Source organism: Asterias amurensis, chromosome 7, assembly GCF_032118995.1.
Source record: "Asterias amurensis chromosome 7, ASM3211899v1".
Taxonomy (NCBI): Eukaryota; Metazoa; Echinodermata; class Asteroidea; order Forcipulatida; family Asteriidae; genus Asterias; species Asterias amurensis.
This window is the reverse complement of record NC_092654.1, coordinates 17,839,013-17,861,880: the sequence shown is the minus strand read 5'-3', so window position 1 is coordinate 17,861,880 and position 22,868 is coordinate 17,839,013. Positions and strand designations below refer to the sequence as shown.

Sequence of the window (22,868 nt, the reverse complement as noted above, 5' to 3'; positions counted from 1 at the left end):
CGATCATGTCGCAGCTTTTTCTTCGGTTGTAAAATAATTCCGGAATTTAAACTCAAAATGATAGTACATGTGTTCCTTTCGGTTAAAATTCGTGACAAAAGGTGGCTGGTAAAAAAAAATTGTCGAACCAGCTGTAAAAGGTTAGGGCATTTTTGAAGTTCATAAATTTGTTTGGAAATGGTGTAATTTTTATTCGGTATGAATTGAGATATTCCTTTTTGTAAAAATGAGTGAAAAGGTGGTGAAAGGATGCGTAAAGTTTGCCTTTCATTCCTTATGAGCTGTTTCTTCTGGGGGAAAACACGTGTGAAAAGTGGTGGCAGGAGAGGGGCCCACGGAAATCTTCCCGACTGGCGATATTTTTAAAATGCAATTTCTGAAGTTTCTAACAACAAAATTAAATAATGTTCGTATCTCGCCAGTCGCAACCACTTTGTTCTGAAATAAAATAGTTTCTAATTACATAATGAGATAGTAATTTTGTATTAGAGTGGAAACCTGCTGGCAGGGATCGGCGATATTTTTTATGGAAAAAAAAATGAAATTTTACTAACCTTGTTGAGATATTCCTTTTGCAAAAAAAAAGAGTGAAAAATTGTGGCGGATCTTTCCGAACAGCGGCGTTTTTAAATGTAACTTTTAAAGTTTTCGATTTTTGTTTTAATGATAACCGGTTCTGATTTTCTGCCACAGTTGAAGTATCTGCCCAGGAGGTAACAGGGTACAGATGGGTGGAGGTATCTGCTGCAGTGGGTGGATCCGTTGGGGGTATGGTCCTTTTGATGGGATCAGTATTCTTTTGCTATGACTTCGGCTTCCGTAACTACCAAAATGGAAAAGCTGGAGAGTGGTGCAGGTAATAATGGCTTCTTTACTTTACATTCCTCGTTGAATTGAAATGACAAATTCTGTAGATTATACATTCATCTCTCAGACTCTCATTGATATAAAGATCACTCGGAGTGGCAAATGATACATCTTATTATAGGGACGTGTCGATCGAGCATTAACAAAGTCGGTACAAAACTTACCTCTGCTCTGTGTAGAAAATTCACCCAACAATTGTGTTTTTTTAGATTCACAAATAAAAAGGAGAAGTGTGTTAAGGTCCTCTGATAAGGTGTACAATTTATTGCAGGGTTGTCAAAACCTTGGCTAGATGTGCCATATAAATGTTAATTTAATGTTGGAGCTGAAATTGATCGTGACCCATTGGTATTTGTCAACGACCAATTTCCACACGTTCTGTGGATGAGCTTTCCCTGTAAAAATGAATATGTACCTGACATCCTTTTTTTTTTAATCGAGCCACAAGTTTAAGGGGCAGAATATTCGTTTCAAACAGAATCACACCAAAAAAAAAAAATCACACCAAAATAGTCCAAAATCACATCTCACATTTTTCGATGAGCTTTCCCTGCAAAAAATTCTTCCGAAGCCAAATAATAAATCTGTATTCTTCTTTCACCCGTAGACTTGACGAAGAGGTAGCTGCAGGAAACTCGACCAAACTGTAAGCCACTCCTTTATATCCGGGTTCTAGTCGATGTCTACCGGCTGGCTGGTGCTAGAATAATGTTCAAACGCTCAACTCGAAGTCACAATGTTTTTAATATTATCTACATGTATTTTATTATAATTATAGAACAAGTATTTTTATCAAACAAACCCAATTATCCGAAATTCAGAATTGAAGTCACGATTTTGCAAGCGTTGTGAAACAACTGTTGTTACATCTAAATGAAATGGGTACATTTATAAATGGGTGTTCACTGTTGTTAACTCTTATTTGAATGATTTCTCATTCGTGTGGTAACGGCCTACACACTGAGAGTGGTTGTTGACCTTGTTGACATTACGATTGCTTTTTAAAAATGTGTTTTAGTTCAAGAAATGCTTCCTATCAATCTATAATAATAATGTAATATCCCAACTACTTCTACCAATATTCAAGTATTACTAAAACTGTAACAGTCATCCAAATCACTTTTGCCCATAACCTGTAGAATAATAGTGACCGATTCGCCTTTTTCCTATATCGATGAGATTATTTGATTTCCAACTAATGAAATATCGATACCAACAATTGTAAATGTTCGTTTAAAAAGAGTGGTGAAAATTATATAGGAATTTTTAAAAGGGTAAATAAGTTGTATTTTTATAAATTCAGGTAAATTTTCTTTTTAAATGGTGTCATTATATCTGTGTGTGTATGGTATTGCTGTAAGCTGACGAAGTTTCAAAGCGTTTCAATGGCTCCAGTATTATTATCTCTATAGTTAATGTTTTACGATTACTATTGGTTTGTCCGTTTATTGTTAATTAATCGAATGTATTTGTTAACTTTATAATGTTTTTAAATGTGAACAAATAAATTGTCTGTGTTTTTACAATAGTACATTGTGATTGTTTGAAATGCGTTTCATTGTGTCACTCTATTAATTAGACTCCATAACCATTGCTTGGTTGCATTTGTGTTTTGCTATATGAAAAGACATTTCAGTTTCAGACCATGCATGTATAATAATAAGGTTGAGTAGAGAGGCTCCAATACAACTTAGTTTTGTAATCCACTATCTTTCCTAAAGATGTGTCCTTATGAAAATGGGGACCACAAGTTGCAAGTCTTGAACCTTCTTATAAGCCATGGTGTTAATTGTCACCGTGCACATTAATCAGTTGAGCGCAATTCGTCAAAATCTAAGAACAAGTGATGACGTCACATGGTCTGCATATTAAATTGTGTATGAATTTAATTTGTTCAGTTCACTCCTGAGAGTTGATCAAATTTAACAGAACCTGCACTGAACTTGGCTTTTATATTCACAATCATTCCCCTTTTGAATGTATTTGACCTATTTGTGTCGATGTCTTATTGCGCATAGATGTTTCAAATAAAATGCCATTCTGCATGTGAGTTAAGAGACTTCAAATGTTTACCCGACTTTTATGGGCTCACTTTGGAAGCCCTCACTCACAATAGATAATAATGAAATAACTATGAATTACTAATGCATACAGTGACAATGCACACACATTTTAAACGAAACTGAATAATGTTTAACGATCCCTTTCCTACAATATTGCCCATTCAATGAATCTTCAGAAAATTAGCGCGGATATTTGTCATAATTATTTTTCTATGGCGCACATGCTCTACCAACTGCAACATAGTCCCAAGTATCTGCTCACTCATTTCTTTGGTGTTGGATTGGACGATGGACTACTAGTACTAGCCAATAGCAACTGATCCTCCCATGCCCAGCCGGGTACACACATCCCTCCAAGGAAGGTCTGAGCAGCTTCTCTCAAATCCAACATATCGTCGAAACTATAAGTACAAATTTCACAATACATTAATGTATCATTACATTGTACACACTGGTGCCTTTCGAATTCGGCTGCAAGATGTATAGACCTTTGTCACGCTGTCACCATTTTGGTCATGTTCCCTGTTTCCAATAACAGTTATGAATGCTAACATTGCGCACGGCGCCAGACTAGTGTTTTGTCCAGCCTCAGTTTGGTTACAATGAGTTGGAATGGAGTAAAATCAAGATGACCACACGGTGAAAAAGGTTTATAGCTTTTTCTACTGACCATCAACTTGAGGCAATGAACATGCACGAGCATGGAGGCAATCCTGCTTTAGAAATGTCACTTCGTTTTAAAAAAGTGTTTGCTTTGAGGACATTATTTGAAAAAATATAATATACATTGTGAGTTGTACTTACTCTCGCATGTAATTTGCACACTTCAGTCCCACGGTACATGGACATTCATGAGGAAACTCGGCGGGGTGACTTTGACTTTTAGGTCTGTGACGTAGCAATTTCTCGAGCACAGAAAGTGATGACGATACTGCATCTTCGTCAGCAGCTTTCGTCTCCGTGCTGCAGCGTTGGCCTTCGTTTGCAAGAGGGCGACAGACCGGTTTCTCAAACCCTAAGTGGTAGAAATACAACGTTACATTGTATGCAATTTGAAAGTTTAAATACAAATACATAGCACAGACTGTTGCATTTTTAATCGATGCGCCCTTTATGAAAGTTGTCGCCTTAAGACGTTTTCGAAGGCAAATAAAGCACATAATAATGGGTCACATTGGAAATTGCCAAAGACCAGTATCCAACCTTGATGTGAACCGACACATGAAATGTCAAACATTTGAAACTTTAAGCCTGGTCATTGAAGTCACAAGAAAAGAAGTGGGGGAGACAGTTTAAAGGTTTGTTACTGTTTTTAAACATGAGGTGTGGACTTGCAAGATAAAACTAAATTGTTTTTTTTCTGCCCGGAGTTTTCCACCATGATCATCAGTTTTTGTTTACTATGTAAGCTGTGTGCAAATCTGTGAACATTTATACTCTAACAATATTATGCACACCATTAAGGTCACGGTTTTTGATTAAGTGTACCGAAAAATGTGTTCGATCTAGCTTGTGACTAACATAATCATATACCTTCCACTGCGGCACAGCAACCCTCTTCTCCGCAGTCACCGGCTTTACTGCATACTGTTCCTAGTTGACCCTTAGTAGCATCCTTCAGACATCGCCCCCACCGACACAGTGTTTGTCCGCAGCAGTGTTTGTCTATCTGGCATTTACCACCGTCCTCTGAGCAAGCCTGGCAGTAGCTCAGAGCAAATCCAAGGATGACGTCATGATGACAGAATTGATGCTCCGTGCAATTACTGTCTGTCTTACACATCTGTTCATTGAGGGAAACAAATCAAAGCAAAAGACTCTAGCTCTATGATGGATCCCTTAAAAAAAAGAAGTCAGTTTTGTAATAATTGACAACATAATTTGTCTGCACTCACTGCACCCCAGTTGTCCCAAAACGAACAATTTCATGTGTCAATTAAGACCCTGGTCTTTCATTACACATGTACATCTTGTCGGCTCTCATTTATAGCAAGATCGTTATGTCATTTCAGAATGTACTCTTAATAATATAAGCAAAACTTTTGTGATGGATGATCTTCAATTACGAGAATCGACTGTTTACATTATAAGTCAACTGGTTTGTGGTTTAAAATTAAATGTAAAATGTAAACATTAAAAACATTTCTCATTTTAAGCTGAAGTTGTTGGTTATTATTTGAAGTTGACTTACTGTCTTATCGGGCATTGGTTTCACCTCGGACTCAAATTCAACCATTATCTCATCCCCACCGAGTTTGGTGATGGTGGTGTTTATCACGACGGTCACATCTCCTACTTTTCTTGTTATGGTTGTTGTATTATACAGATCGCTGTCTGGTATGTCGCCAGCAATATCAGATTTACTCAGAATGACGATCTCAGCTCTCTTGTTAGAACCCGATTGAGTCAGCTCGGCAATCTTATCTAAGGAGGAAATAATTTAATAATTGTATGAAACAAAATACAAAACTAATACCCCCAGCCCCCCCCCCAAAAAAAAAGAGAGAAATGCAAACGGACTACAGTTTCATTTGAAAGTTCCTATAGCAAAAAGGTGCACCCACCGGTGTCAGATGCAATTGTGTCCGCCATGCATCACTGTCCGCTCCGGACACTTTTGCATATGCAATCGTGTCCGGGGCTATGCAAAAACCGTCCGGCGGACATGCACATGTATGTGCGCGTGCATGCACTGAACCGGATGCAGCATGAATATTCACGTAGTATGATTGCAGCGAATACCCAACGGCCGAACATTTCCCATGTCATTCATTACATGCACTTCTTAGCTGTGAAAAAAAGATGGCGAACGTGTTCCGTCGACCAAGGGCGTTTAATTTACTGCAAGAACGGTTTTGCACGGGGGCGGACACAACTGCATATGCAAATGTGTCTGGACGGACACAATTGCAATGCAGCAGCGTCCGGGTGGACACGATTGAATATGCAAAACCGTCCGGCTGACATTATTGCATATGCAATAATGTCCGCCTGATAGTATTGCATAGAGGACATAATTGCATGCGACACCGGACTGTGCTATACATAATATTGTAACTATTATAGTTTCGGCACTGATGAGGGAGTCCAATTCAAGAAAGAAGTGTCTGGGAGAAGACAAAAAGCAATTTGCCCCTAATCAGAAGATCCTTCAACAATTACCAACTAAACAGACATTAAAGGAACACGTTGCCTTGGATCGGACGAGTTGGTCTATTAAAAGCGTTTGAAACCGTTTGTTATGAAATGCATATGGTTAGAAAGATGTTTTAAAAGTAGAATATAATGATCCACACAAGTATAACTCGAAACTGCACGGTTTTCCTTTTACGTCGCGAACTATCACGGTCGGCCATTTATGGGAGTCAAAATTAACCATACACATTTTACAACAAACGGTTACAGAACGATTTTCAAAGACCAACTCGACCGATCCAAGGCAACGTGTTCCTAAATTTTGTAAAGAAAAAACAACAGATAGGATTTTAAACTTTGCACGATAAGAGAGTATACAGCTGAGGTTTTGCGGTAACACAGGCCTATAAGTAAATCTTTGTTGAACACTGGTTCTGAGAATAACCAGTTGGCCACAACTTGACGTTTCGATCTGTATGCTCTGATTGTCTTCAAAAAGTAAACTATCTATAAGACATACCTTTGACTGTCTTGCTTCCCAGTATCTTATCAACAAGTTGCGTGAGTTGATGAATCCCCTGCTCTACCGTAGTGTGATTGGTTGCAGAAACACTACCTAGAGCCGCTGCCAGCATCACCACCAACCACAATGTGACAAAGATCTTCATTTCAAATTAGCAAATCCTTCTTTCAGTTTATTCAGATCAACATCCAACATTCAATATTTCGCGACGGGCAGAAGATCATGATCAAAATTCAGTGGCAATTATGATACTGTTTCCAGTATTATGCACTTGTTGTAATAATGAACATGTTGCGAACTGGATTGATTTTAAACGTAAATCGCCAGCCTGTGAATTTGCAACAGATGGCACAGTGATTTATTTGCATAATTGAGGTATTTTTCCGTATGTTGATGAATGAAGCACAACTATTTGCATATTTATCACATGTTGAAATAACAATAATTGTTCTGTGAGATATTCAACAGGTGTACTTCAGTCTGTACACGTAGGCTACATAGATTTACTCATTTGTAATGTGTTTGTATACGCAAGCAAATCTTGACCCTTCTTAATTGCGGGAAAGCCAAGCTGTAGACCTACTCTTGCAAGACCCTCTCTGGCTCTACCATTCTAGGATATTATAGAATTTGAGCCCCCACCCTCAGGTGCACTTTGGAGAAATTGATTGATGAGTGAATATGAGCCACCATCACTGGCTCTTTCAATAAATAATACTCGATAAAGGATCAAAGCGCAGCAAAGCTGCAAAGCGCTTTACACAAATATAAAAATCAGCTACACGATATAAAAACAAAGAGAAAACACTCATAAAATCTCTCATCTTTTTATGAAACTTTGTGAAATTCAGCATTCAGCCTACACGGCCTTACATAAATTGTTAACAATATTATCCTTCTCATTATGGAAACCATTCCATGACCGTACAAGATGCTTGGAGGTCAGTCTTTAACGAAATTCGGCGATGAGGGCGTGACTCTCTCTAAACGAGGCAGACATCCATAATTCGTACGATGTCCATGAAACGTCTGACACTTGTAAAAGGTATAGAAGTGAGTGTAAGAAGTGTCGACCACCTCGTACCTTATAAAAAGTAGCAAGTATCCAGGGTAAGATATGATCAAGGTTCGAACAGATCTAAAACTTTTCTTTCCGTTTTGCACAAGTCAAATTGTTTAAAATGGACAGCTACTTGTTTAAATCTGCGATGTGAAGATGGCCTTTTTAAGGATCCGTACTATTGCCCATCGTCAACCTCGTCCTCACCAAAACGAGGAGCAAAGTATAATTTAGTCGTCCCCACTAGTTTTATCGCACTGTGAGTTCATTCAGCCCGTGAGGGCGGTATTTCCAGTGACCTAACCTTACGGTCTAATGACAACAACAATCAACATCCTGAAGTGAAAAGTGTGATTGACGAAATCGTAAGTAAAAACTTTGTTCTATCATACTCTATAAAGTGTATTTCTTCATAAACTGCATTATTAACTGTAAAACAAGGAAGGCCCACATGTTGTTTATCATTAAACAAAGAATAATCATCCATAGTTACCAGAGAATGACCAGAGGCAGAGTAAATGTTTTTTTTTAAAGTTAAGTATTTTGTTGTGACATGTCGTGACGACGCGCACCATTGGGAAAGTCCGTATTGTAGATTATAAAACCACATAGTAACAGAACCTTAGCATTACGTCTAAACTTATGTATCCTGCTGAGTAAACCAGGGTAACGTAGACTGACACCGGCATAACACTAAAAGCCGGTTCATACTCGCTGCATATTCACTGCGTACGTAGCGCGCGGACCCGTTTTTTAAAGTCTGCAGTACGTAATAAGGAAGGGCAGTGCAGAAGTCGTTCCTCGCAAATGCATATGAATTTTTCAAAATGAAAAATTAGGCCGTACACACTAATCGGATGCAAATGGAAGTATTTTAACATTTTGTCGGATGGTAGACGCAATTTCAGTGAATAATGGCAAGAACCTGATACGCAAAGATAAAAACTGTGCTTCTTTTTCAAAATCTGTGTAACACAAGCTTGAAAGAATACCGAGATGTAAAAAGGACAGCGATTTTATGGAAAGAAAGTTGGAAAATTTGCGATAAAGATAAGAACGGAGGGCATTTTATTTAATGACAAGTCCTTGCACCGGACGAATGTATGACCACAAATCGATGCGTTCGTTTCGGCGTGCGAACGCAAACTACATGCATATTTAGTTTTTTGTTTTGATGAAGTATGAACGTTAAATCCAATTTTGAATTGTCGGGTGCGTGCACGCAGTCGCGGGGGAGTATGAGCCGGCCTTAACAATACACTGTCAGTGTCATAATCATGACTGTACTGTAAGAAAAAAGACAATCTGTACGTACTACAGTCTGTAGTCTATGACACACTCACAGTCACACTCACAGGACACCACCAGTCTAAATGGGTTGTAGGTTCGAATCCTGTCAAACTAACTGCTAATTTTACAATCAATGACATGAATGACTAAAGAAGTATTTATATAATCATTCAATTATTCTTGTCTACTGTACTAACAATGACACAACTAAATGTGCAATTAATTGATAGGCGTTGTTTAATTAACCAATATTTGTTAGAGAGAGTCTGAATTTGGCCGTACCTCTCCCCATTACTCATTACCAAGTAAGTTTTTGTGTTAATTATTATTTTGAGTAGGCCTGATTACGAAAAGAGTGTCCACTGCCTTTAATGAAATGGTTACAAACAAACTCTGGTAATAATAGCAGTCAGGATGAATATTAAGACCACTTTTTGCAACTAATAATGATGTCAATATTGATTTGTTTGATCTCTTTTCAGAGATTTTCGAACCAAGACTGAAGCCTAGAAGTTTCAGAAAGTAGAAGTACAACGTGTACCATACATTACCTCAAGACTTTCAACACTTAATAAAAGACATAGAGTTGAGCTGACCATTCAAAAGCAGTAATTAAAAGTGCCACAAAGAGACACTAACAAATCAAAATGTCGGCACATTCCCGCAAAATGGAGCATCGTCTTTCACTTAAAGACAGCGTTCTACAAGGAGACTCTATGGACTCGGAATGTGGCACACCTCAAGATTTCCTCTACGAGACCAAATTTGTTGTCTTAAACTATTTGGGACTGGTCCCACCTGATCTGGACCCTGGCTACTCTGACTATGACATGTACTACCAGAGCTCGGCAAGCGCCACGCCCTTTGTGTCGGATGATGAGAGGTCCAGTACATCAGGCGGATCTCGTCGCTCCAGTGACTACCTCTCTGTGAACACTAAAGTCAGAGCTCGCTCCTCTCCAAAAGTAAGTCCGAGATCTGCGACATCGTCTAGCCATACTTCCCCGGCGGTCTTCACCTCCTCGGCCAATGTCTTTTCAAGGGAACTGTCGACGTCCATGTCAACATCCTATACGGCAACTAGTCATCAAACGATTACTACGACTGCCTCTTTCTCGGCAACTGAGTCGACACATTCTCGGGCACATGTGCACAGTCATGAAGTGAGGAGTACTCTAGAGGTCTCAAGAGACAGCTGGAGGTCAATCGATAGTGACCTCTGCGTTGATTCGGTTATGGAAGCTGATGATGAATCCAGTAAAAGTCAACCAGGAAGTGAAGATTCAGAGGAGATTAGCGAGAATCCAGAGATCAGAATTGGTGAGGGCGCTGGTTTTTTTCTTCATTTTTTTGTCATGTAGACCTTATTGCAAATACTAAGGGGTGAGATGAGGTGGTCCAACTAGCAATCAAATTAGCTAGACCAGCATGCACCTCATTCAACAATTAGCGCTTTGAGAAAGGGTCTATGAGATGCAGATGGTGGCAGTAAGGGGTTGAAATCTGGGAGGTTAACCCTGTGTCGTGGCCTGAGAGGTCAAGCGCACTGGACTCTAGCTAAAAGCTGAATTTCATAGCTAACAAAAATACATATGCCTAGCAAAATAAGGTTACCAGCCAAACTACTATGTCACATGTACAATCTATAACTGGTATCCTGCTTATTTTTGCTTGGCTGAAAATATATTAGAAATACTTCTGCTTAGTCAGCTGTGACATTGGGCCCAGGTCTCTGATCAGCAGAGCATGAGTTTCAGTCTCAGTCTCGCCCCTTGTGTCCTGTAAAAGCAAGACACTCAGTTGCTCCATCCTTTAGTTTGGGTGTATTTAGATGTTGCTCCATTGTTTCTGGCAGTGGCTGCTGAATAAGCCACTTCGGAATGTCGGCTGCGCATGTCTGTTACTGCTGACAACGCATTTTGTCTATCTCCAACAACCTTTCGACAATACGCATTTTGTCTATCTCCAATAACCTTTTGACAATACCAGCGGGTATTGTCAAAAGGTTACGGGAGATAGACAAAAAGCGTTGTCAGCAGTAACAGACATGCGCCACTAAAATTCCGAAGTGGCTTATATGCCGGAGCACAGCTTACAAACCCTTGTATTTAATAAGGTGTAACAAAAATTTCAAAAACCTGTCTGGAAATCAATTTTCTCAAAAAAATTAGGTGATTTAGGGCAAAAAATATAGTTGAAGGTGAGTGATCTGTTACTAAATCTGTTTTAATTTTTTGTTTCTGTAGATGATGACAGTACAGGAGATTCATGGGAGTTACGTCGGAGACAAAGGCACGAGCTAGTTGAGCCATTGAGGGAGGAAGTAAAGCAAGCCATGGAAAAACTTCATAAAGAGTTAAAAGAAGGTAAGATTGCTTTTTACTTGCCATCTTTTGTTTAAATTTTTACTGCAATTTTAATGTATAGTGTTTAATGTATAGAATATAAATGTGTACTTTTTATGAGCTAGGTCTGGAAGGGCACACCTTTTTTGATGACATTTTTTTTAACTTTTGCCCTTCCCTGGACGGCCTGTGCTTGTTTTATTGTTTTGTTTTGTTTTGCTTTGTCCAAATAATAAATTTTTTTAAAAATAATTTAAAAAATAACAGTATGATACTACATAGAGGCCTTGTTTGCCCCATGGTCCTTTTAAAGGCAGTGGACCCTATTGGTAATTACTCAAAATAATTATTAGCATAAAACCTTACTTGGTAACGAGTCATTGTGAGAAATGGCTCCCTCTGAAAAGACACAGTTTCAAGAAAAAGTAATTTCCGAGACCTCAGAATTAGATTTTGAGGTCTCGAAATCAAGCACCTGAACGCACACAACTTCGTGTAAAAAGGGTGGTTTTTTTTTCATTATTATCTCACAACTTCAAAGACCAATTGGGCTCAAATTTCCACAGGTTGGTTATTTTATGCATATGTTGAGATACATTAAGTGAGAAGACTGGTTCTTTGACAATTACCAATAGTGTCCACTGTCTTTAACATTTTCAAATAGAAGTGTCCTTTTTCAATATCCATGTGGTCTTGTCTTCTCAAAGATGAAATTCCATGCTTTAGGCTAGAGAGACAGTTTAGCTTGTTGCTTGTATGGCAAAAGAAATCAACTGCCTAAACCCTATAAAATCTAGATTTGTTTAAATGATTAGCCTACGAGTTTTCAAGTTCTTGAAAAAACATAATTGCCATTTTGTTGGAAGTTGCTCCCTAGTCCTCGGTATTCAATTGGGTTTAGACCCTTTATACGGGGAAGAAAATATAACTTAAAGAATTTATAACTTAGGTCAACAGGTGTGTGATTTCTCATATTTTTCCCGATAACTGGGTTTCATCAAAACCTTCTATGGCCTTCAAATTGTTTTAAAAGAAATGAAGCAGTCACCAAAAGGGATAAAGGGTCAGTCCATAGGCCTATTGTGTTCCAATCTGCAGTTTTGTTTTTCTGGTGATGTTCTGTCTGTAAACCAGAATTGAATTATCTGGGAAGTTCTTGGTCTAGACAGGCATGTATTCTTTAGTATGTATTCCATTTTGTTTTGCCTTTGGATAAATCAGAAAACAAATTGTTATTTATAAGGCCTGAAAAGTCTAGTAAAGCGTACATCATGTGTGTAGGTTGGCCCTTGTACTCAATGTGAATGTCGGCTTAATGACATCTTCATTCAATTGTTTGTTTATTTTTGCTGTCCTTACTTTTAATTGTTTTTAACTGTTGTCACAACGCTTTCCAGATCTGGTTAGGGACTGTTCTGTGATTTTTATGTTTTTTGTGCTATTCTGGGTATTTTGCCCTGTTACTTTATATTAAGGGTCTTGTGTCATTTGTGCAATTTAATGTTTTCTGTGTTTTAGTTGAAATACATTTAACTATCTTTTTATTGTATTAACTGACAAAATGTAAATTTAAGACTGCAATTCATTTTGTTTTACTGCCAGTGTCTTTTTTTAAATATTGTTGAATAAATAAACCATTAATTATAAAAAAAGAGAAAAAAAAAGTAATGTACCTGCTTGTTTCCAAAGGACCAAATATCATGCCTGTCTAGAATAAGGGGGACCCAGGCCTGCAAGCCATTTTTCTAGAAAGTTCACATTCATCAAATCTTATCCCTATGTTGAGGCTTCTTTATAATAAAATCTGATTTTTCCTGCTCTTTCCATATAGCCGCTGCATCCAGTGATGAAAACACTCCCTTCCGGCCCTCCACACTCTGTCCGTTCTCCCACGAGGCCCTCGTCGCTGAACGCATCTCGCAGATCGGTGATAAGATCATGCAGCAGCATGGCGCCGAACTAGAGAGGACAATGAGGGAGTTCTTTGGGAGCAAAGCAGACAGTAACATGACCTACGCAATCTTCAAGTCACTGGTGAAGCAGATGATGAAAAGCACCGTCCCTGGCTGGTATCATGTAAGTTGTTCATTCTTGTGACTGTGTTACAGTTAGCGACAAACATTACTAACTGTCAAAGACCATTGTCTGCTCTTTGTGTAGTAGCAGTTTGTGTAGTAATTCAGTGTTTACATGAAGAAAGTTTAAGTTCATTTGGTCATTGTAAGTTGGGAAAGTAGGCTTAAGTAGGTGATGTGATTGTGGCTTTGATGATGCAAGAACAGATTTGGTGCACAGTCATAGTATGTCACTAGGAAGATATTTGGCCAAAGGGCCATCGCAGATGTGTCCTTTGAAATACAAAACAAGGCAGCCGATTTGAACATTTGAAAACAAGTTGTGTTAATTTACCTATTATTTTATGCACAGCCTTTAACTCTGGGTTTTGCAGAGTACCATTGTACATGCAGTTTACTTGACTTCTGATGAAGCTAAAATGGTGGTTATGGTTGGAGTTAGTTTTGGTTCCAATTAATCCAGTCAAAGATATCAGAAGATTCAGATGTTTCTGACTTCAAGTGACGACCTCACACATAGAACACATGATCTTTCTCCCCTTATAACGAGTACAACTCTTAAAGTCACCTGGAAATAGATTTTTTTTTTCTTTCCAACATAAGAGTATATGCTTACGAACAATAAAACAATTTTTTTAGTAATTGTTTGTCATGATTTATATGTTTAAAAAATATGTAAAGTTGTTTGGAGGGCTGACTCCACCTACCCCTTTTGTGACGTCAATCGAGGCAGACTTTGCCTGCAATGCGTATAGTAAACACACGTGCAAAGTACATGTACGTCCAAGTCGTGAGTTGGTACATTTCAAAAAGTGTTTTTCTGCATTTTTTTTTAAACGTACAAACTCACGACTTGGTCCGTCTATTGTGTACTTTGCAATTGTGTTTACTCTACGCATTACAGGTAAAGTCTGCCTCGAGTTACGTCACCAACAGTGCCCTCTCGGGTCGGGGTCTACTCTTAAATTTGTAAATAACATAAGAACTGATTTTTTAAAACCTTAGATAACTGTTTATTCACATTCCACTCATTAAAACACATATATTAGTGACAAAAGCTTTATTTTGAAAAAATACCACTTCCAGGTGACTTTAACTTCTTTTTCAGCTTGCATTGATGCTCAAGTTTACCCAACGCATGGCCCTGGGTCTCGTCAACAAGAGTGAACAAGGCTTTACTTCGGTCACTGATTTCGCTGTTCAGTACATTGAGGAGAATCTAGCGCAGACCATCATCGACCAAGGAGGATGGGTGAGTTTGAACCCTCAATGTTGTCGGGAAGCGTCAGGTGCACTGAGAAGTACATGTATTTACGTAACATACACGTGAATAGTTGTGTCAATTATGAACGAATCCAAGTAAAAATTGAGGCACCAGCTTTTGAGAGATTGCAGCGTCCAATAGTGGCGGTATAAACCATGACTAAATTGAAACAGAAGTGGTATGAAACACAAAAGTGTAAGGTGTTCATGGAATATGGATGCTAATACAGTGATTTTCCCCAGCGATTTGTATCCATTTTTATTTACACTGCCAGTTATGTTTTGTTTGATTATTTATGTGTTAAAAACTGTTTTCCTACATTGGAGACATTTCAAATCTTCAATCGGTTCTTTCAGTTTTTTTTAAATTTTCTTGAAATATCAGCATATCGACGCTGCTAACCAAGATCACCAGTCAAAATTTTTGATATTGTCTAGACCCAATTTCCTCCAACCCTCAACCCCTTCCTCATCCTTCCCAGCAGTAATAACAAACTGATTTTACTACTCCTTGATCTTATTAATTTGTCCTCCCCAGGATGCTATGACCAACATCAACCTGGATGATATCAATGCTGAAGTCCTATCCGAGCTCTCCTCCCGCAATGTGTCCCCAATGCCTCTCTCTTCCCAAGACAGTCATGCGTCTCAATCCATGGAGCCCATCTCCCCCGATGCTGGCACTCCGGTGGACTCTCCAAACTGGAAAACAAACCAGCAGACTGGCTTCCCTGACACCGCATCAGACGACGGCTTAAACCAACTGTCAAGGTCACCCGGATCAGCCATGTTTGGTGAGCCAGGAGAGCTCACACACCGCTCCCGGTCTGAATCTCGTCCAGAAGACCTTGCCAGTCTCTTTTCTGATCTACCACCCGTTGAGACACCCATGAGCCATTCCATGTCAAGTCCGAGCAATCTCGGGGGTGCCACGGCGGCGAGCCAATCTGGAGGTATGGAAGTGTCTCACTCTGCACCTGTGTTTAATGTGCAGCCAGACGATGACTGCACCGATTGGGGTCAGGGGTCGACCATGGAGACTGACAGTCAGTATCTGATGAGCTCTGGGGAGGGAAGCACCATCGTTGGAGATGACGGAGACTCACGTGGGTTTGAGAGTAGTAGCGAACGGAATGTCGGTATAAAGACAGTGGCAGCTGCAGTTGGTGCAGCAACCGCAACAGCTGCTGCTGCTGCTGGTGCTATCTTTGCCATATTGAAAAAATGATGTTTTGCTGGGAGGGTAGATATTGCTTATCAAGTATATGTGAAACAACTGAAATTACTTGTGCATTGTAGCAACAATGACTACATTCCCCTTCTACACTAAGCATTGTACTTTTATGTAGTGGCTGTCTCCTTTAAAAGGTCTGTACACTGTAGGACACAAAATACCATGTTCACAGATTTACTTTAAACTTACACAGTTTGAAGATAAAGATGGCAGAAAGCTTCCCTTAAAATATTACTTACTGATGTGCAGTAGTTTTGGAGAAATAGTTTTCATCTCAGATCTCAGTGAGATTGAAATTATTTTAGCATGTAAAGCGTATTCACCGTTCAATATCGTGACATGGTTTTACTCATTTCTGAAAAACTACAGCACCTCAGCTAGTAAGGTAAGCTTTCTATTATTATTATTATCTTCAAACGGTGTAAGTTTAATGTCTATCTGTGGTCGTTGTGTTTTGGGTTACAAAAAGTACCCAGAATCCTTTCATAGGCCCAAACCCTTTCATAGGCTGCCAAAGCTAAAGTCAAACAGTGGAAACATGCATATTTGCTTGCCAGGCACATCTATCTGCCAATGATAGGTCTTCCTCAGTGAGAGAGATGTTTCAGCTTGTAGCGTCATATGTAAATAGGTTTATTGAAAGAGCTATAAGTGTTAAGTATTGGCTTGATGTGAGTGTCTAATGTCTCTCTGTAAGGGAATGCAAGAGCCTTAAAAATACATGTTGCTGCTCTGGATAGCAAGTCAGGTCCAGCTGTCGATTTCACAAAACTCTACTAGCTTAGGATTAATCTTTGGACTTAGGACGAGTTAAGTTCCATAGCCATAGACTTTAGGAGGCATTGAACCGTCAACCCATCCTAACTCAATAGGATTAATCATAGCGTTTCGTGAAATCGGCTGCAGCATAGGTTAATTTACTGAGGAGTATCACCTTGTGACACATGCATACAATGTACTTGGGAATATTTAGTAGTAATGTGTTAATGTTTATGTACAAAATGATTGAAGTATGTAAATATAATGCAAGTTGAATCCGATGTGCTAAGTTTTATTTAGCACTTGAGTAAGACCAGGGGTGGATTTCACAAAGAGTAACGTCTTATCTCCAGTTAGGACAAGTTACTCGTCCTAACTAAAGACGAGCTATGCGTTTTGGATAACTCTTAGGACTAGTTAAGATTAGTCCTAACTCTTTGTGAATCAACCCCGCCCTGGAAACTATATGCTAAGTTAACTTCTTAACAAATGTAAGATCAATCATCATCAATGAGGTCACAAAAGCTCTTGATGCCACGAAGTGCTGAAGACCTCAATTTTGAGGGCTCCAAGGCAGGGGAAAGGGGGCATAGACACAGTTGCCTTAAATGCTACTTTCAAATGGCTTGATGTGCTTTTAATGTATTGATGTGCTTTAAACGTCTGTATGGAATAAGTCATAAATTAATATTAATAATCATAATCTCCCACAAAGGTTTCTGGAACCGTTCAATTGTTTTAATCCTATCAATATTAACAGTTTAACTAAATAACCTGTGAGAGTTTCATTTCAAAAGGTGGTAGGAAAAATAATCGGTAGTTGGAATACTTAATCTGAGAAACGTACCTGAGAGCAGCCTTTCTCATCCTGAAATTTGGGGGGGGGGGGGATAAAAACTGATAATATATTTCCATAACCACATTACTCGGAGTGAAATGACTTTCTGCTGTAGGCTTCTAACCAAGTAGGTTTATATTGCTATTAATTTTAAAGGCAGTGGACACTATTGGTAATTACTCAAAATAACTATTAGCACAAAACCTTGCTTGGTAACGAGTAATGGGGAGAGGTTGTTAGTATAAAACATTGTGAGAAACAGCTCCCTCTGAAGTGATGTAGTTTTTGGGAAAGAAGTAATTTTCCACGAATTTGATTTCGAGACCTCAAGTTTAGAATTTGAGGTCTCGAAATCAAGCTTCTGAAAGCACACAACTTCGCGTGACAAGGGTTAGAATTAGACTTTGAGGTCTCGAAATCAAATTCGTGCCAAATTACTTCTTTCTTTTTTTCTTTCATTATAGTTATCTCGCATCTTCGACGACCAATTGAGCACAAATTTTCACAGGTTTGTTATTTTATGCATATGTTGAGATACACCAAGTGAGAATACTGGTCTTTGACAATTACCAATAGTGTCCAGTGTCTTTAATAGTGATTACCAAACGACACGTATATTTTCCCTTTACATATCGTTACTACGGAGCACCACAAGTGCCGTTGAAAACGTGGTAACGGGATACCACGTTTTCGCGGACGAAGTGTCGGCGTCAGTGTGACATTTGAAATGCATGTCCTTTTTTTCCCATCTAAAAACACATTCACATGGACTTACAAGGAGGTAATTTCAGTTTTGTGGCTTTATTTCTTTAACTTATTACAATGGCCATAAGCCAATATTTAAAAGTGAGTTAATTAATTGAGAAGTCTTAAACTGAAAACCATGGCTTTAGTATTGTAAATATAATGCAGTTTTAAGCAACATGTAAGCACAGTGTAATATGTAAATGTAGCTCTTTGTGTGGCTCGTCGTGTATATACATATATATATGTAAGCATTATAAAAGTGATAACAACTTTTAAATAATATTTGAGATTTTTTCTATGTATATTTTGTATTTTATTTTTTAAACTTGTGTTTCCTGAGTGTACATTGTTGTGTTTTGAAACAATTCTTTCATGTAATGTTGCTGTACACACTCGCTTAAATTGTCATCACACAATTGGGAACTTTAGAATAGACCATGTTACACGAGGCAATCAGGTAACTTCATTGTATGAACAAGGAGCACTGCGGCTATACAAGATACGAGTCTTCTGGCTGTAACCTCACTAACCCCAAGAAAATAGCGGGGACACTGAAATGTGAATGAATTTTCTTCTTGGAGATTGCCTGGCACTGGTTGTAAATTGCCTTGTGTGACTTATCAACATGCTGCACATTTTTATTTGAATCAATAAGTTTACTCAAGACTTCTTGTGGATGTTTGAAAAGATAAAAAATACACAAACAAAACTTTGGATAAAGAGATAAAGGAAACTTTCCTTTCTCACTTTTCAGCCTTTTAAATTATTTTCAAACAACTATGTATTACTTTTTAAAACAATTTAGGAAAAATCTTCACTTTTAAGATTATTGAAATAAATATTAAAATAATTGTAATTTTTGTTTTAATTATTCTTAATTTTTGTTTATGTTTTAGATTCATAAACATTTGTAAAGTAATGAAATGCAACAACATATTTGTAGACCTGATTCCTGTAAGGGCAATAATACAGTTTTCTTAAATAAATTTCTACTAGAACATTTCAAGGGGCACCATGGCAATTTGCGTTTTTGAGATAGGGTGGACATTAAGAGTGCACTGTTAGGTTTGGGTGTGTGTGAACAGAATTGCCCACCATTATCTCAAAAAGGATAATGGCCAGCGCCTAATTTCACAGAGCCGCTTATAAGCAGAGATTATTGCGTGAAAATGTTCTGCTCAGAAAAAAAAGGAAGGTTGCCAGTCACAGATTGTATATATGTGACATGGTTCTTTGGCTGGCAACCTTAGTCTGGTAAGCATAATTATGTTGTGCTTAGTATAAGTAGGATTTGAAACTTTGCATGGTGGAGATAAGATATAGAAGAGTTTGCGGTAACACCATGTAATAACAATCTCTAAATGAGTTGGGGTGGTTCTGAAAAGAACCGTTGGATTAATCGACGTTTCGATCAGTATGCTCTGATCGTCTTCTGGAGAATGCTCAGTATGCTCTGATCGTCTTCGCAGTTGAATTAAATTCCTAGTTATTAATTTATTATTTGCTTTTAGATTATATTGTTTTTCTGTATAATTTAATACAATTTAGATTTGTTAAACTTATATGTACTGTTTAATTCTCACCATTTTTTTTCCAACAAGAGTATGGAATAAACGTTTATTTAATTGAATTGAATTGAATTGAATAAATTTAAATCTTACATACAAATTATAAATTATTGTAAACCTTACAGTTGGATACATCCTAGCAGCAAGCCGTTGGTTTAACCTGTAATGCTGTTGTTTACGAGAATTTTAGTTTGAAATTATTAAGTCATAAAAGTTTGAATACGCAATGACAACCCGATCAAAACAGTGACTTTACTGAAATGGACACAGGTAATTATTATGCATCGTTGCATTGGCTTCCTCGCCGCCATCTTGGATGACGCAAAACGTAGGGCGGCGCGTCGTTGGTCAATCTTCCTGTTCTCTAAGGCCGTGTCAGAAACGGCGACTTCGGCTACAGCTGCGGCTAGATCGCGCGCGTCTGCCTATTCTTCAACACTGGTAGACGCGCTGATCTAGACGTAGCTGTAGCCGAAGTCGTCGTTTCGGACACGGCCCTACACTGTAAAAATATATTAGTCAAAACAACGCTAATAAGTCATAAGGGACATGATTTTGATGCAAGTTAGTCAAAAACATGTCTCATACGATTAATTAGCGTTGTTTTGACTAATATATTTTTAGAGTGTAGTCTAGCCGAGGGCGCCCTACTCAGTTGACGTCTATAAAATCTGAACAATTTCCATAGTACATACCTTAGATATAGATTACAGTGAGGTTTCATATTATGGACATATACTGTACACGAAAAAAATGCCATTAGTAACGGAGTTTGACTCATAGTATGATTAGGCATATTCGCCCGCGGAAAAAAATCTTTGTCCGAATTATTCCTGGTAAAATTATGTTTAACAAAGCATATCTTTTAACGATAATAAAAGTTATGGGCCCCTTACTAAATGAGATTGACATGTAACCAACCATGAAGAAATTTTTCTCCATGAACCAACCAACCATGAATACAATTTCATCCTATCGTGAACTCACGTATGCCTATAAAAAGGGGCCTAATAGGTATTCTGCTTTGTTGTGAATATTATTGAATTCTCAAAACAATGGCAATGAAAAATAGAAAGAGTTTGTCCTAGGGGAGTGTGAACAGTTAAATACCACTGCAGCGATTGGATAACAAAGCAAAGTCGCGTTTTTATTCATGTTATGAATCAAAACAAACGTCCACCCACTAGCGGCCACATCCCATGGCTACTTTGTATATAGGCCCAGTAGATCAAGCACACGGTGTAATTATGTGATGTAGCCAAAATTTATCATGCTGACTTTTTGATGCGCGGCCACCAGCCAAGTCATGAGAAAGAACGATTACTGGTGGGCCAGGCTTACTGTGGGAAGACACCAGAAAACATTGCTTAACAATTTGATGCTTAGCATAAAATAATGAGCTAGATACCAGTCCTAAAATGTACATGTGCCATGGTGTTTTGGCTGGAAACCCTGCCTGATAAGCATAATATTATTGTGCTTGCTACTTGTTTGTGCTTCAAGCATACAGCCCTATGAAATGAGGCCCTGTATCTGTGTAGTAACCTCCGTGCCTGGACGAGAAGGGTACTTCAGTCGACCCTCGAATTCGATAGGCACACATTATTTGGGTCCCTTGAAAAGCTGTGAAATTTACTTGTGGTCCTTGATCAACTGCGAAAACTGGAATTCGTGTTGGAGAACAATGGCGACACTTTGGTGCCGTTTAGATGTAACCTTGCGATGATGCGCAACATATTGTCTCTCGGTTGACCTAACAATTCAAGTCCCTCGGTTGGTCCTAGCTCTATGGTTAGACATCTCTATTACAGAAATGTGGGGGGGGGGGGGGGGGGGTCATTTAATCATTGCAACTCAAATCCGGTAAGCTGCACTTGGATTTTATACGAAACACAGCCATGACATTGTGTATTTTAAGTACGACAACATACTTGAATGTGTACAGCTAAACAGCAGGGTCGGGTTTTTTTTTTAAACAGAGAAATCACCCATTTTGCCTTAGGGACGGCTTTGACTTTAAGTAAATATTTGCCCGTGTCGACTCGTCTATAACGGACTTTACTTAAATCCATTGAACCAAATCGAGAATGGGTGGGACAAATTGTAATTTTGTTATTTTAAATTGAATCCCCTCCCCACCAAACCCCAAACAAGTAACAGCAACGAGCAACCAAACAAAAACAAACAACATCCCAATAAACAAAACCAAAACCCCCAACAACAGCAACCCAAACCATTGGTAACACCTGGAAGTATGTCTGCCTACCATAGCAGACATTTTGTTTGACTCGTTAGCGCACTTTGCCAATAGCAAAGCAATTTGAGGCACACACACTTTTAGCTGATACCAAGGGGAGTTACAAAAGAAGAATTGGTAAATACATTTTTACCCCATGACATAAATCAAAGATCATGTTCTGCTTTGTTGACGGGAACGGTCATACATCAAAAAGTATTTCAATTATTGTCTTTTGTTCGTAAACAGTATTTTGCAAAAGCAAAATCAGGCGAACAGTACCTGGAAAACGGTATCCCTATACGCCCCAGTGGCCACACCTTTGTTGTCGCCTATCCCGTGTTTAATCAATTAACAAACTGAGTCCAAGTCTTTTTTCAAGAAAATTGTTCAAGGTCGCTGGCGGTCACAGCAAGGTAGTGATGAAAAAACGACCTCTGAAAAACCGCGAAAGCCATATGAGGGACAACTCTTTTTTGAGTGGTCTTCCACTCTTTTAGATTGAAGTTTGCATCTTTTTGAGTATTTTTAGGAATAATAAAACGTAAGTTTTCTGTTTCATTGGCGATGAAGATTTTGGGAAATCAGTTTTATCGCAGAAAGTGTTTTGGGTATTAGTCAGGATAAAATAAATGAACAACCAAGACCAGCTGTAGCCGTGATTTTCTAAACGGTTTTTAGATATGGTTTTCATGAATATGACTATACATTTAAAAGTCAAATCATTCACACAGGAAAACAAAATGTTACTTGTAGGTCCCTATATGAACTTCCGATTGCAATCAGTGTGCTTATATCCTTTATGTACATGTACTTTAACAGTTTTATTTATTTCCTTATTTTTGTTTTGTTTATTTCAGAACAT

At 38.4% G+C, this 22,868-nt stretch overlaps 2 protein-coding genes across 2 annotated transcripts; one reads left to right on the top strand and one right to left on the bottom strand.

Annotated features, from left to right (window-relative positions):
• Nucleotides 1-1,947: 1,947 nt before the first annotated feature.
• Nucleotides 1,948-6,840, bottom strand: LOC139939632 (dickkopf-related protein 3-like). Its single transcript, XM_071935676.1, has 5 exons — nt 6,586-6,840; nt 5,122-5,354; nt 4,464-4,713; nt 3,735-3,945; nt 1,948-3,331 (listed from the first exon to the last, which is right to left on the bottom strand). The coding sequence occupies exons 1-5, from the start codon at nt 6,731-6,733 to the stop codon at nt 3,193-3,195; spliced, it is 981 nt and encodes a 326-aa protein (XP_071791777.1). The 5' UTR covers nt 6,734-6,840; the 3' UTR covers nt 1,948-3,192.
• A 1,118-nt stretch (nt 6,841-7,958) lies between these two features.
• On the top strand, nt 7,959-17,501 carry LOC139939553 (uncharacterized). Its single transcript, XM_071935555.1, has 6 exons — nt 7,959-8,013; nt 9,421-10,258; nt 11,185-11,304; nt 13,115-13,359; nt 14,467-14,610; nt 15,160-17,501. The coding sequence occupies exons 2-6, from the start codon at nt 9,586-9,588 to the stop codon at nt 15,847-15,849; spliced, it is 1,872 nt and encodes a 623-aa protein (XP_071791656.1). The 5' UTR covers nt 7,959-8,013; nt 9,421-9,585; the 3' UTR covers nt 15,850-17,501.
• The last annotated feature ends 5,367 nt before the right edge of the window (nt 17,502-22,868 follow it).

What these genes read in the sequence shown, in the direction of transcription:
- LOC139939632 (XM_071935676.1), bottom strand. Translation starts at nt 6,733, where the DNA reads ATGAAGATCTTTGTCACATTGTGGTTGGTGGTGATGCTGGCAGCGGCT. An exon ending in GGGAAGCAAGACAGTCAAAG is followed by an intron (nt 5,355 to 6,585) that starts GTATGTCTTATA and finishes TTTCCTCCTTAG; the next exon opens with ATAAGATTGCCGAGCTGACT. An exon ending in AACCAATGCCCGATAAGACA is followed by an intron (nt 4,714 to 5,121) that starts GTAAGTCAACTT and finishes CTCAATGAACAG; the next exon opens with ATGTGTAAGACAGACAGTAA.
- LOC139939553 (XM_071935555.1), top strand. Translation starts at nt 9,586, where the DNA reads ATGTCGGCACATTCCCGCAAAATGGAGCATCGTCTTTCACTTAAAGAC. An exon ending in GAATCCAGAGATCAGAATTG is followed by an intron (nt 10,259 to 11,184) that starts GTGAGGGCGCTG and finishes TTGTTTCTGTAG; the next exon opens with ATGATGACAGTACAGGAGAT. An exon ending in CCGTCCCTGGCTGGTATCAT is followed by an intron (nt 13,360 to 14,466) that starts GTAAGTTGTTCA and finishes CTTCTTTTTCAG; the next exon opens with CTTGCATTGATGCTCAAGTT.